Below are 15107 nucleotides of genomic sequence, written 5' to 3' on the forward strand. Positions count from 1 at the left end.
GGAAGAAGGAGAAGAACAAAAAAAATTGAAATTGGTGCGGTTTCCAATTTTTTTTTTGGGGTTGCAGTTTCCTTTTTTTTTCCTCCTTCTTCTTCAGTTCTTCCTCCTTCTCCTTGGGGGAGGGGGGGGTGGGTGGGGGGTTGGGTTTTCAAATTTTTTTTTTCCTCCTCCTCTTCTTCCTCCTTCTTCTTCTTCTTCTTCTTCTTCGGTTCTTCCTCCTTCTCCTGGGGGGGGGCAAGGGCGGGTGGGGTTAGGTTTTCAAAATTTTTATTTTTTATTTATTTTTATTTTTATTTTTTTTGTGTTAAAGATTAAGTAGATGAAGATGGGGGGAGAGAGAGAGGGAGAGGGAAGGGACAACTAAGGTTTTATTTTTTATTTTTTTAACTTTTATTTATTATTTTAATATTTAAAAATATTTAAAAAAAAAGTTTTTAATAATATTTTATTAATTTTTTAATAGAAAGTGTGTACACTGGTACATATTGTAGTGTATCAACTTGAGATGTAGAAATGTCAGGATGTTGTTCTGCATGACTGAAAGACTGTGCATTAGATCCAAAATAAGACACATGTGTAGTTGATCTGGGAGTAAGAGATGCTTGAGGAGAGACAAAGTCACCAGTGTTATATGTTTATGCAGAACTGGATTGAGTAACAATAGGTGTTGAAGTTCCGGAACCCAATAATGGTGACACTTGAAGTAAAGGTATAGGTATAACCAAAGGATGTTCAAAAGTATTAGGATGTACAACAGCATTAGGAGTAGGAGATGATGCACGGCTAGAAGAAGAAGGTAATAATTTCGCACTAGGAGAGCTGTGCTCATCAAATAGAATATGTCTAGACATAAGAAGTTTATGAGTGCTGAAAGAAAAAAAAATATAACCCTTGGACTATGAAGTATACCCCAAAAATATACATTCTATAGTTTTGGGATCTAACTTAGTGCTCTTATAAGATCTCATGGAAGGATAGCAAGCACACCCAAAGACTCTCAAGTGATCCAGTTTGGGTAGAGACTTAAACAGAAGTTCAAAATGAGATTTCACGTGAAGAATAGGTGTAGGCATTCTATTGATTAGATAGGCAGCAATGGCACAAGCATCAAACTAGAAATAAGAAGGCATGGATCCTTTTTACAGTAAAGTAATATCATTTTCCAACATATGCCTATCTTTACTCTAATCCAACCTGTTTTGTTCTGGGATATAAGGACAAGACATTTGATGAACAATACCCTTATCCCTAAGAAATGCTTTGAGAGCTAAAGCCACATATTCACCCCCACTATCACTTTGAAGTGTTTTAATAGTAGCATGAAACTGAGTTTGAACATAGGCAACAAATTGAGCAAAAACCGATAGAACTGGAGCTTTATTGAAAATAGGAAAAACTCATGTATATCTTGTACATTTATCCACAAAGGACACATAATACCTAAACCCTTCTAAAGATACAATTGGAGCAAGACCCCATACATTAGAATGTATCACTTCAAAAGGAAAAACAGATTTGGAAAACTTGTCTTGCAAGCAAGAGATACATGTGGTTGAATCTTTATTACAAGGAATAGAAATGGATGAATTCCTAAGTGTTGCAGTAGTAATAGCATTAGAGTGATGCCCTAGTCTACAATGCCAAAGTTTAGAGGACACATTTTGACCCAAAAAAGCAGCTGGAGTAGTCACTTGCAATCTGGAAGACTTTAGAACTGGAATTGGGTAGACTACATTGTTACTCAGTCCTTGATATAACACTTTTTCTGTGACCTTGTCCTGTATACAGATAGAGAACTCATCAACAATACATCGTCATGTGTTATCTTTATACAATTGATACATAGATAGCAAATCTTGAGAAAGTTTAGAAATTAAGCTGAAAAGTATGTGATTTGGTGAGAAAGACAGTGTTGCCAATATGAGCAATACTTAAATCTTCACCACTCGCACCAGTGATTGTCTCAGTTGAAGGATAAGGAACTGCAGCTTGGAAACTAGCAATATCGGAAGTTATATGGTTGGTTGCACCTTAATCAACCAACAAAAAATCTTGGTGAGGTGCACTTGGAGACAAGTTGGCCTTGGCTTGCATAACAACAAGATGAGACTGAGGAAATTGATACTGGAGAGGTTGCTGAAATTGTGAGCCAGAAGGATAATAGCCAGGTGTGATTCCAACAGAAGAATGAAACTGTGTAAATGGATTAACATAAATCTGTTGGGAGGAAGAACACTAGCCATAGGAAACTGTGAATGAGAAACATTTTTGTCAAAACAAGTAGTTGCAGTATGGCCTTTCCTGTGACAGATTTAACATTTATTCTGAAACAGGTGAGGGCATGACCTTTCTTGTCATAAATTTGACAAATTTGAAACAAATTATATGCTGAACCAGGATGAGATTGAACATGTGAGAAGTTCTGAGAGGTATTAGCTCCATACTATGACTGGTGAAGACTGAGAACCGGAATAAAATCGTTTATCCTTGCCTTTAGACTTGAAATTATTACCTCTGAAGTTGTTAAAAAACCCAGAGGCATATTGTGAAGGAAATGCACAAGGTGGATAACCAGGCATAAGCATCTGAACATGCACTAGATGTTGATAGCTAATCATTGACAACAATGAAAAACAAGGCATAGACAGCTAAGAATAACCCAAAGAAGCCCCATCTTGCATCCCAGCATGTCCAGAAGACTAACCTAGATCATAGTTAGTCAGAGCACCCTAAGCATACATATCAGACATTAAAGGAATTTTCTTGTGGACTTCATCCTGAGTAGATTCTTCAGCTTTTAATTGAGATCAGAGTTCTTTCAAGGACACCAAACTTTCCGTGCCATGAATCACAGCTTTGATAGTATTATGTTCAGAAGGTAAACCCTGTAAAGCCACAATAGCAATATCCTCATCAGAAATAGTAACCCCAACAGCTGCCAATTGATCTCGAGAATCATTGATCCGTTGAAGATATTGATCAATGGACTCGGGCCCTTTTTTAATATTCTGTAAATCAATTTTCATCTGCACAATGCTAGTACAAGTTACACTAGCAAGCCATTCACGATGATTATCCCACATTTTCTTAGAACTCTGGCAACCAATAATGCAAGATAGTGCAGAAGTGGATAAAGTGGCAACAATAAGAGTCATTAAAGCCTTATCATGAATCTTCCATATCTTGTACACATCAGAAATGACTTCAGTAGTTTCAACAGTATCATCCACAGATTTATTGTCATCAAATTATTTAGGACAAGACATTGATCCATCAACAAAGCCAATAATACCATTTCCTTCCAAAAGAAGGTTCATTTGGAGCCATTTCTAGGAGAAAAAAAAATGATTTGTATGTGATTGCCACCCCACATTTTCCTTCATTCAGCTAGCACCCTACGAAGAAGAATAAAAATGTTGTTCATGGTACGTGACTAAGACTTTTGCTCCGGCCTATGGCTGTAGCTCTGTTTTTTTTTTTTTCTTTTTTTTTTTTTTTTTTTTTTTTTTAATTTTGGTAACTCGATTCTGTCTTGTAACTCATTCAAATCAGGTATATCACAAGCCTCTGTAAACTCCAACGTCATAGTACGTACATCGTTGTGTAAAGCGTTATAGAGTATGTACGATGTACCTTCTCAAATACAGATTATTATTGTATTTGGTCTTTAAGGTTGCCATTGCCGTACTATATATAGCCTTAGAGCAGGTATGAGACAACCCAAAACACCCATTCCACTTGATTGGTAGTAGGTGATATTCCCCCTCTTTTTGTCCAACAATATATTGATCGATATAATGCCAGCTATGCAAATCGTGTCAGTTAAAAATAGACAGACGGGGCTAGTTCTTGTATATGAATAGTACGTACAAATTATAGAATGAGAATACATGTGACAACTAGTTCAACACATTAAATCTCCACTAAATAATGAAAGGCGCGAAAAAAAATTCGTCATTTTATGAAACATGCCATACATCATACTGAAAATAGTGAGGAAGGAGGTACTTGATGCAAGTTCAGTTTGTTAGTGAAAAGGGAAAAATGAGATAATGGTAATGGTGTAGCCAAGAATTATTCGATGGGTGGGCTAAGCTAAAATGATTTACTATGAAATCAAATTTTTAATCTTTTGTTGCCTACATAAAGTTATATAATTGTAAACTTGAAAGTAATCATTTGAAGTAAGAAATTTACTATGTTTTCTAAGCTTATAACCTTCAAAGCTTTGAAGTGAATAAAATAAGGAACCATTTGTCGTATGGAAGTTTTAATGTATTACTAATAAATTATAATATTTGTTAAAGTTATGAGTTTATTTAACATTTATTAGCTCTTGTTTTTCTTAAAGGGAGTCTTAAGATTCAAAATTTTCATTTGCTAAGTAGAATATAACAATTAAAAATCATAAAATAATCCAAAATATTAATATTTTAAGCTTAAAGAACCAAAACTCTCCGTATGCTATATAGCCTAGGAGAGCCTTGTACTTGGCTCTGCTAATGGATAAGGGATCTACAGATTCAATTACAAGATCCTATTAACAAATTATAATCCGTAATTGTGAAATAAATGGATATTGTGAGTACTAGGTAACAATTTCATGGTAATTATTCATATATCCAACACTTTGATGAAGAGATCACAACCACTGACAAGGGTGCCATGGTCTACAACTTGTTGCTAGAACTGCAATCCCCATTCCTCTCATTCGATTCTCTTTACATAAACACGCCATTAGTTTGATTCTCATAATTAACATGTCTGATACCAAATGTTTAATGACTCATTGTTTGTGGCTTACCCTAACTCCTATGGTAGGGCTGATTAAAAAAAAAGGCACCCAGAAGGAGGACACTTTCTTAATCTTATAACAGAAATAGGACATTTCAAATATGCACACGTCATGCATAAAAATCGGATAGAAATAGGATTTTTCTACACCTTGAAATGACTTAATTTCCCTTGTATATAAATGGGTTATTTGCTCTTATTTTCTTATTTCTCTCTCTCTACTCTCTCTCCCTCTCTCTCTCTACTCTCTCACTTTCTCCCTCATGCACTCTTTCTCCCCTTCTCACTGTGCACACACAATGCACTGTCATCCCTACCAACACTGTCCAAATCGAAGCTGCCACCAATTTCATCTCGCCCTCACGAGTCCAAAACACCTAGCCTTGTCACAAATCTCATCCATGATCGTTGGGATCGAAACTCAAGCCGGCCGCGAGTTTTTCGGCCATTTTCCAATAACACGAACAACCGAGGCTCGAGACCACCACCACTGGACTGGCATCAAGGGTGGGAACAAAGCCCAATCATTAAATGTTGGTGTTTTGTTCGATGAATATTTCAGGATTTGCCCACTGCATGTACACGGCATGCACATGATATGCTCACAAATGTGAGCCAACCCAAAAACCCAGATGAATTAATACTAAGAAGATAAATTAGGGTTTGTGTTTCATGTTGGGGCCTATGGGTTGTGGAATAGATATCAAGTTTTGACGTGCTACAAAACTGGGATGGAACAATTTCTGGTTCAAGTGTCCAATTGCAAAAATTTGTGAAAATTTTTCTGTAATGTGCATGTGGTGTGGATATCATGTGCATGGCTACATCTTAATATGAGAAGCGGGAATGTTCACTAGTTATGATGCATGTATGTTGTGCCCTGAAATTTAACAAGTATAACCACAACCTAGTTGGCCTCAGCAAAAAAAAAATAAAAAATTAAGAAAAAGCTTAAAGGATCTTAAGTATCATGCATGTCCATGAAATAACGACAACAAGTATCATGTTTTTCACATGCATGGTTAAGCAGTGATTGATATACGTAACAAGACTTTTCAAACTGCCACTGTAACCTTATATACGTAACAATTATGTTTTAATTGTATTCATTATACCAATAGGTTGCCGTTAAAGTTTCTTATTAATGCGAAAAGCAACTCGTTGCTCGATCTCCAGTTCTATGCATATCATATGCATGTAACATACATATGATGTGCATATAGTGTAAATGGTGGTGATGACGTCATTTTTCTGATTTCGAAAAGAGTGCTGCGAGCTCTAGGTTTTTGGAATTGGAATATTATTATGAAGTTAGCCATGCACACCATATGCATACCACATGCACATTACAGAAAAATTTTCACAAATTTCTACAATTGGACAATTGAACCAGAAATTGTTACATCCCAGTTTTGTAGCACGTCAAAACTTGAAATTTATTCCACAACCCATAGGCCCCAACATGAAACACAAGCCATAATTTAACTTCCAAGTATTTATTCATTTGGGTTTTTGGGTTGGGCCAAATATGTGTGCATATCATGTGCATGTCCTATACATACAATGGGCAAATCCTTAAAAATTCATCCAACAAACACACCAACATTTAATGACTGGGCCTTGTTCCCACCCTCGATGTGAGTCCAGTCGTGGTGGTCTCAAGTCTCGGTTGCTTGTGTTGTTGGAAAATGGCCGAAAAACTCGCGGCCTGCTTGAGTTTCGATCCCAACGATTGGGGATGAGATTTGTGACAAGGCTAGGTGTTTTAGACTCGTGAGGACGAGATGAAATTGGTGGCAGCTTCGATTTGGACGGTGTTGGTCGGGATGACAGTGCATCGTGTTTGCACAGTGAGAAGGGGAGAGAGAGTGCGTGAGGGAGAAAATGAAAGAAGAGAGAAGGAGGGAAAGAAAGAAAGTAGCGAGAGAAATCAGAAAATGGGAGCAAATAACCCATTTATATGTGGATATTTTAGTAATTTCAATTTTGTACATAGTGTGTATGGCTTGTGCATGACCAATTTATCCTATTTTTGTTTCAATATTATAAAATTGTCCAATTTTAAGATATTTCCCTAAAAAAAAAAAACCTAAAAATCCAAACCCGACCCAAAAAAATCAAAAGCGTGAACCCCGAACCATTTAGTAACTGAAACTGAAAAAACTCCCAAAACTTTTGGTACGAGATTTGGGATCACAGCACAGTATGTTTGGTAATACTGAACCGAATCAAATATAAATATTTTTTAAATAATTATAGCCATTGGAATTGGATTGGTTGAAATTAAATCTCAACCGTTGGTTTGATTCCAATATTAAGAGAGAAGACTCAGGTCAGTTCACTTGAGTCTCCCCTCCTCGATTGTCTAATACTCGAACCCAGACCAAATCAGTTCAGAGACCACCACCATCCACCGCCAGCCGTCGCGACTTCAGGTCTTCCTCAGCGGCCAACCACCGCCACTTCATCCACTATTTGGTATGAAAATTTAGATGTCGTTGCTTAAAAAATAGTTGAGGCGAATCTGTTCGACTTTGTTTGAATTTGGTTTTGCTTTACAGGGCGTGCCTGAATTCGTCGGCAAAAATGAAGAAAATGATAGCTCTAGGGTTCGAGGGTTCAGCCAACAAGATTGGTGTCGGGGTCGTCACTTTAGATGGCACAATTTTGTCGAACCCACGCCACACATACATTACGCCTCCCGGTCAAGGGTTCCTTCCCCGGGAAACTGCACAACATCACTTCCAACACATCCTCCCGCTGGTCAAATCTGCTTTGGAAACTGCCCAAATAACGCCTAAGGAAATTGATTGCCTCTGTTACACCAAGGGTCCTGGCATGGGAGCACCACTACAAGTTGCTGCCATTGTTGTGAGGGTTCTTTCACAGCTGTGGAAGAAGCCCATTGTTGCAGTTAATCACTGTATTGCACATATTGAGATGGGAAGGGTTGTGACCGGTGCAGATGATCCTGTTGTGTTGTATGTTAGTGGTGGGAACACACAGGTAATTGCATATAGTGAAGGGAGGTATCGAATCTTTGGCGAGACCATTGATATCGCTGTTGGAAACTGCTTGGATCGGTTCGCCAGGGTATTAACACTCTCCAATGATCCAGCCCCGGGATATAACATTGAGCAGGTAACTTGAATGTGGTATTTTCATTCCGTTTTACCAGTGGAGGTTGAAACTTTCATAGTTGTTGTTAATTGGTTGGAGCTTGACCTGGCCAAAGTTTGAGGTCAGGCTGATTTTTTAATGATAACGAACAAAGCATTTATCAAAAAGATAAATTGAACATGAAACTTTTTTTATTCCATTGTAACATTTAAACTCATTAAAATGATTGTTACCACAAAGAGAGCACAATGGAGAAAAAATTGTATTGTATGGGAGATGGTGGCATTAATGTAGACAGGAGGTGAAATGGCTTCCTTGTTTCTTGTTGCCTAAGCAGCCCGTGGTATTAGAGAATAGGTTGAGTTTGCAGTTCTTGTTTGATATTTTCATATGGTACCTAATCCTAGATTTAGTATCATTGAAGAAGCCTGATTTTGATGGTTCGTCGAGATTGTAAGATGTGAATGTTGGTTGTCAATTACTCGGATTCTTCTTTCTGAAGTTGAGAATGCCGTTATGATATTTCTATGTATTACATTGTGGGTGGCCGACTTGCGGCTTATATATGGTGCATTTGAAATCTATGAACCCCTCATAGTTGAGTAGTAGATTATCTTTCTTAATACATGTATGCTTTGACAGTTTCTTCACAAGTTTTAAATGCTTGTGGAGATCGATTGCTCAATATTGGGGTTATCAGTTTTTGCCGTCAACTTCCCGTGCCTTGCATGTATTTTATCATATTGGATTGTTCATCTTGCCTTAGATTGCACAGAATTTTTATCATCGTTAGTGTCATCCATATTACTATTATTATGCCTACTTTAACCATACACTCATGCTCAGTGCTTGAATTGAATTCCTTTTTGGAAGTGCTTATATCATGACTTGTGTGATCCCTCCCCGTTGCAGCTTGCAAAGAAAGGAGAACAGTTTATAGATCTTCCTTATGTTGTCAAAGGAATGGATGTGTCTTTTAGTGGAATTTTGAGCTATATTGAAGCTACTGCTGTGGAAAAGCTCAAGAATAATGAGTGCACACCTGCAGACCTGTGCTACTCGCTTCAGGTAAAATTGGAATCAATGCTATTTTCATGAGAATATAGGTTTTAATCGATGGAGCTTGTCAAGAAAAAACCGAGCGACTGAGTTTTTCAATTTAATAGCTCTGCAAGCAAAAGACGAAGAATAACGACTTTAACAACTATACCAATGGTCTACCTACATGATTAACTTATCTTATTTATCTTATTGCTTCAGGAAAATGTGTTTGCAATGCTTGTGGAGATAACAGAACGTGCAATGGCGCATTGTGACAAGAAAGATGTTCTTATTGTTGGTGGTGTGGGTTGCAATGAACGGTTGCAAGAGATGATGAGGACCATGTGCACCGAACGGGGTGGAAGGTTGTTTGCAACTGATGATAGGTATTGTATTGACAATGGGGCCATGATTGCTTATACTGGTCTTCTTGCTTTTGCCAATGGCACATCAACCCCGCTGGAGGAATCAACTTTTACCCAACGGTTTCGTACTGATGACGTTGAAGCCGTCTGGAGAATAAAAGAAGAGTCAGAAAAAGTAAATGGGTTGAAGAAGGATAGTACCTGAATCTTATAATTCTTAGGTATGGTGCTTCTGGTGCTTCAATAATTAACATAAATGATGAATTTCTAGTCTGATTCATGATTAGAATTATCATAATTTTTCTTAGGAAGGTGACTTGGTTTTGTTGCCCTTGCATGTTAAGCAAGTCGTGTTGCATTTACACCATGCTATGCATCAGGATGCATGCTCTTCATTGTGCATTTAGTTATCGACGCATCTACACAATTTTTTATTTTGAGGTCTGGTTTCGTTTAATGCTAGTTGGCTGATCTCACTACAGAACATCAGTGGGCTGAACTCATTTTACATATACACATATATTGCTTTGGTTTAAGCCTAGATTAAGGAGTACTTATATTTTCCATTCCTTAATTTGTCTTTTTCTTTTTATGAAAAAAGTGTCGTGGTGTTTACTACCCCAAAAGAAAAGTCCTAATAAACATGACATTGATAGACAGAACAAGTCAGAACAATCACATATAATTGCTTGAAAAGTTTTGATGAACAGTACGATGATGTGTGTGAGTGTATTTATGTATATGTTTTGCTTCTGCCCTGCTGCTCTTGCATCAAGCTTCAAATTAAAAGCAGGTTGGTTTAGTTTATTAAACAGTTGGAAAGCCAGATCTCAACAACCTGAGTGACTTGAATCTGTCACACCTTGTTTGCCAGCAGTTTGGCACGGGCCTAATTTTTTCTGATCAAGCAACAGAAATGGTTATAGTAGAAGATTGTAGTTATTTTTTTTTCCCTTGCGCACACGAAGGATATTGACTTCAGTTCTCATATGTTGGGAAGGGAGACATATGAGAACTGAAGTCATCAGGTTTTCCTGGCCAAAAACTTACTTAGAAGATGATACGTGTGTTAGTTAGACATCAGGTTTTCCTCTTCTCATCGGAATATTTGGAGTCAGTCATGACGGTAAATATTGTAGGAACTATAAGATAGCATTAAATCATGTGTGCACTTGTTTCGCTTACTATGTTTTCACGTTTTGCAATTGACAGGTTCACGTTTTGCAATTGCCTCTGTAAATTAATGTATTGTCTTTGATTGAATTTATCAGGTAAAGCTGAGGCATTTCATTTCTTCTTGGTGCAACCTTCAACAATCTTATAAGATTTGCAGTGTCTGGCATGATATTAGAAAAGAGCTTGTTCTGCGGTAATCATAATCGTATGCTTTTCCAATGTCCATGAAGCACCATGTTTGTCATTAAACTTTGAATCATTGAGTTCCGAGGGAAATCGAAAACCGATATGGCTGCTACCCTTTTATATGTATTCCTACTGTCTGTTGAGCTTGTGCTCTCATTGCGGATATGGTTGTACACTAAAAATGGCCGATTCTTCTGAATATTTTAGTTTGCAAAGAATTCTTGTTACAATATTTTCTATATTTTCTGCATTTTAAAGTGACTTGGGTGTAGAAGCTGCGCGGTGCAGGGGATCATATTTAATGCGTGTACACACGTGTGATCCTAGCAGACTTGATCCGTTGCAAGGCTCAACCAAAAAAAAACAAACATGATACAAAACCAATGTAAAATTTTGCCAAATAATCGGTATAACCTCCCCTAAAAATATAACATTTCCCATAACCTGCAAATAGTTATATTCATATGTTGTCCGCATCCAACCAACAAACGTAAAATTCATAAAATTTGCTTACTAGCTGTTTGCGACCCACCTCCTTCAACTGTCGATGCCGCAAGACTGTTGGATGTCTGGTTAGTAGGGAAAACAGGTGCAGATGTCAAACGCAACATCTGCAAAATTATAATTTCAAACTATAAGTCTCTGCTTCGTATAATATTTTATTATACCAAATCAACCAACATAATTAACTTCGTATCAATGGTTATGAAATTTCAAAAAATTCACACCTCGATTTCCGAGGCTAATGGTGCAAAAATTTAATCCACCTAAGCTACATATGTTTCAATAACCCAAAAACTCAAAATTTCACGTAACTCACAATTGACTAATAAGTTAAGCTTGAGGGCAAAATATATACGTATACTTTAGAGGGCGTAGTGAATTTGGATTTCAGAGGATTTTAATAGAATTTTTTAGGTGTTGGATTTCATAGAATTATGCGGTTACCCTAATCTTCATTTGTGGTTACCCTAATCTTCAAATGTAATAGACGCATCTTCTAATCTTCATTTGTGGTTACCCTAATATAATCTAGAGGCATATTAAAAGAGATTGAGGATAGAAAGGGCATGAGGTAGTTGGGTTGAATAGTGGCTTGATGGGCGTGTGGGCTGCACTGTGTGTATAGGATACAGATAGCCTTGACGGCTGATGAGATGGGGTGAGGGGGAGAGAGAGATAGGTGGGGGAGGGAGGGGGATGTTACGGCACCAACCTCCTTTCCCTTGTTTTCTTTTCATTTTTTAATTTTAGATCTAGGAATTGTAAACAGAATTTTCTTCTGTTATTATTAAATCGCTTGCAAAAATCGGCAGAATGGTAAGCAAGGAGTGGAAATAATAGTGCCTTTTGTAAATTGTAATATGCAGTTGATGTATCGTATAGTGGAAGATGTGGAAACCAAATCAAATTATGAGAACTACTAGGGGTTAATTACACTAACAATCTCTGAGGTTTATTGAATTTTCGTAAAATTCTCTTACATTTGAGAGATTACACTAATACCCTTTTAAGGTTTAATTCACTTTCACATAATTCCTTCAATCAAAATTCTTCTAATAAATTAACAACTTTACCCTCATAACTAATACTTAAACAATAAAATAATCTTTATAATTTTATAGAAAAATAAATTAAACATTAACAAAATATCACCATCTTCATCTTCTTTTTCCATGAGAATGCTTATGAACAATGGGATTCGACTTCATAAGCATTCTGCTTGCAGCCATAAGGAAATAATTAACAGCAACAAAATTTTAATGAAATGAAAAATTACTTTGATATGCCAAAACAAGTCAAGAGGCGCAAGAGGAATCAACTGTAGTTGCAACTTGTAATGAAATTTCTTGTATATTGGTCCAATTCTATTCTTTCAAACTAAAAAAAGGAGGAGATGGTTGCTTTTCTTCCTCAAATTAATTTCTAGAAAAAAGAGTAAAACGAGAATTCCTGAAGAACAATGGAACGTTGATGCATAAACTTGTTGAATAACTTACAGTTATCATAAAGTTCAGAACTTCGATGCCCCTCCCATTTTGTGAAAGCCCTGATAACATGCATTCCAAGTTACGGTAACCCTCGTTGGCATCCTACTACACACCAGACTGTTGCCTTCCAAATTCCCACACTTTGCATACATGGTTGAAAGAGCACTTCCAATTGGTGCTATAAGACTGAACCCATACTTGATGGTACGGGCATGGATTTGCTTTCCTTGTTCAAAAGCACTTAGACTCGAACATTCTTTGAGATCACTAGCCATAGTTCATTGGGCATCATTAATTCCCTCATTTTTTTAATGTTTAATTTACTTTTTAATATTTTCTTTTTCTGTATAATTATAAAGATTTTGTTTATTGTTTAAGTAATTAATTATAAGGGTAAAGTTGTTCATTTATTAGCAGAATTCTGATGAAGGGGTTATGTGAAAGTGAATTAAAACATGAGGGGGTGTTAGTGTTATGTCTCAAACGTGAAAGAATTTTATGAAAACTCAATAAACCTCTAAGGGTGCTAGTGTAATTAACCCGAACTACTAGTGGAAATTGGAAGCTTTGTGGAGGTGGCCGCTGGACTATGAAGAATATCCAAGAAAGATGCGACTTTAAAACCTGACTCAGTATTGCCATTGCGCGTAGCTTCATATAAATCCAAGTAGTAGTGGAAGTTGAGATAATTTTCCCTAAATTCAAGTTATTAGTCTTTCCTTAGTTGTATGTAGGCTTGGTAATTTCTGACACTAACCGATAACCTGATCCGACACGACATAAAATTAATAGGTGTTCGGATCGACACGATAACGAATCGGGTCGTTATTGTATAACCCAATAAGTATCTGTTAAGATAACGGATTGATTCGGGTATACACGTGAGTAACACGATGTACAATGAGCAAAATATTAATTTTATAATTTTATAACCCTAAAAAAATACTATAATAATTATCTCTACTAATTAATGAAACCCTCTTTGTCAACTAAAAGAAGGTGAAAAGACAAATTAGTCTTTTATCACACAAAAAAAATGATGGGCAATAATATAATTTCTCAAGTCCAAATTTTACTGTTTTTTATTGAAGCATCACATCAGGTAATGTTAAAATACCTCTAATATTTATAAAAATTAAAAATTAAAAAAAACAAAAACAAAAAAAAAAAAAAAAAAACCAAATACCTCCTACTCCCCTATGTTCTCTCTCTCTCTCTCTCTCCCTCTCTCTCTCTTCTCTCCTTCTCATTTTCTAAAAAAATGCGTTCATACACACAAAGTGTGTAGGCAAATGCTAGTATATATTAATTTAACAATTTTATACCCCTAAAAACTATAATATATATATATATATATTAAATTAAATATTAAGAATTGGTGACCATTGTGGATCCTATATGCTTTATATGTACATGCCCACCACCATAAAACACGAGGTTTTTTGAGAGCTTATTGGCTTCGGAGTTCATCGGAACTCTGAAGTTAAACAAGTTCGCTCGAGAGCAATCCCAGGATGGGTGACCCACTGAAAAGTTCTCGTGTGAGTTCCCAGAAACAAAACCGTAAATGTGTGGTCGGGGCTCAAAGTGGACAATATCATGCTACGGCAAAGTCGAGCCCAGGATGTGGTGGAGCCCGGGTCAGGATGTGACAATTGGATCGGCTAAAATATACATACCATTCAATTTCTTGAGTGTTATACGTACAAAATAAAACAATTTAAATCTACTTAATAAATATATATATATACACACACACCATTGAACTTGATGAGATACGAATTCTACGAAACTAATTTCAACGATCCAACCATCAAACTTGTTTGTACATTTTTCGAGATCGTATCAGCAAAAAATCGCAAAAAACAAACATTCAAAGATCAAGTAACGGGATAAAACTTTTCGACGGTTATCAACAAAAAATACGATTTAACGGTTATTTTAACTCCGATTTTGATGATTTTTTACAGCTACACTCCTTGACTCTATATGAATATAATGAATGAACTCGATCTTCAATTTAAAATATTTACATTAGTGGATACCACAAAATTGTATGTTATACTTAATGAAAATATGAATAAACTCTTAAGTGTTAGTGAATCTATTGTTTTGATGGGATACGCATTCTACAAAACTAGTTTCAACGATCCAACCATCAAACATGTTTGTATATACTTCGAGATTGCATACGCCAAAAATTGCAAAAAATAAACATTCATAGATCAAGTAACAAGACAAAACTTTTCGACAGTCATAAACAAAAAAATCATGATTTAATGGTTATTTTAACTCCGATTTTGATGGTTTTTTACAGCTACACTCCTTGACCCTATATGAATACAATGAATGAATTCGATCTTCAATTTAAAATATTTACACTGGTGGATACCACAAAATCTTATGTTATACTTAATGAAAGTATAAATAAAGT

At 36.2% G+C, this 15107-nt stretch overlaps 1 protein-coding gene across 1 annotated transcript; it reads left to right on the top strand.

Annotated features, from left to right (window-relative positions):
- Positions 1-7051: 7051 nt before the first annotated feature.
- LOC137707733 (Actin-like ATPase superfamily protein) lies at positions 7052-10914 on the top strand. Its single transcript, XM_068446643.2, has 5 exons — positions 7052-7272; positions 7356-7935; positions 8827-8982; positions 9175-9541; positions 10592-10914. Exons 2-4 carry the CDS (start codon positions 7381-7383, stop codon positions 9523-9525), a joined length of 1062 nt encoding a protein of 353 aa, XP_068302744.2. The 5' UTR covers positions 7052-7272; positions 7356-7380; the 3' UTR covers positions 9526-9541; positions 10592-10914.
- The last annotated feature ends 4193 nt before the right edge of the window (positions 10915-15107 follow it).

This window comes from Pyrus communis, chromosome 17, assembly GCF_041283825.1.
Source record: "Pyrus communis isolate YQ-2024b chromosome 17, ASM4128382v1, whole genome shotgun sequence".
Lineage (NCBI taxonomy): Eukaryota > Viridiplantae > Streptophyta > Magnoliopsida > Rosales > Rosaceae > Pyrus > Pyrus communis.

Bases quoted from the DNA above. Each gene is read 5' to 3' on its own strand.
- LOC137707733 (XM_068446643.2), top strand. From the start codon at position 7,381: ATGAAGAAAATGATAGCTCTAGGGTTCGAGGGTTCAGCCAACAAGATT. The intron at 7,936-8,826 runs GTAACTTGAATG...TCCCCGTTGCAG, and splicing joins CGGGATATAACATTGAGCAG to CTTGCAAAGAAAGGAGAACA. The intron at 8,983-9,174 runs GTAAAATTGGAA...TTATTGCTTCAG, and splicing joins ACCTGTGCTACTCGCTTCAG to GAAAATGTGTTTGCAATGCT.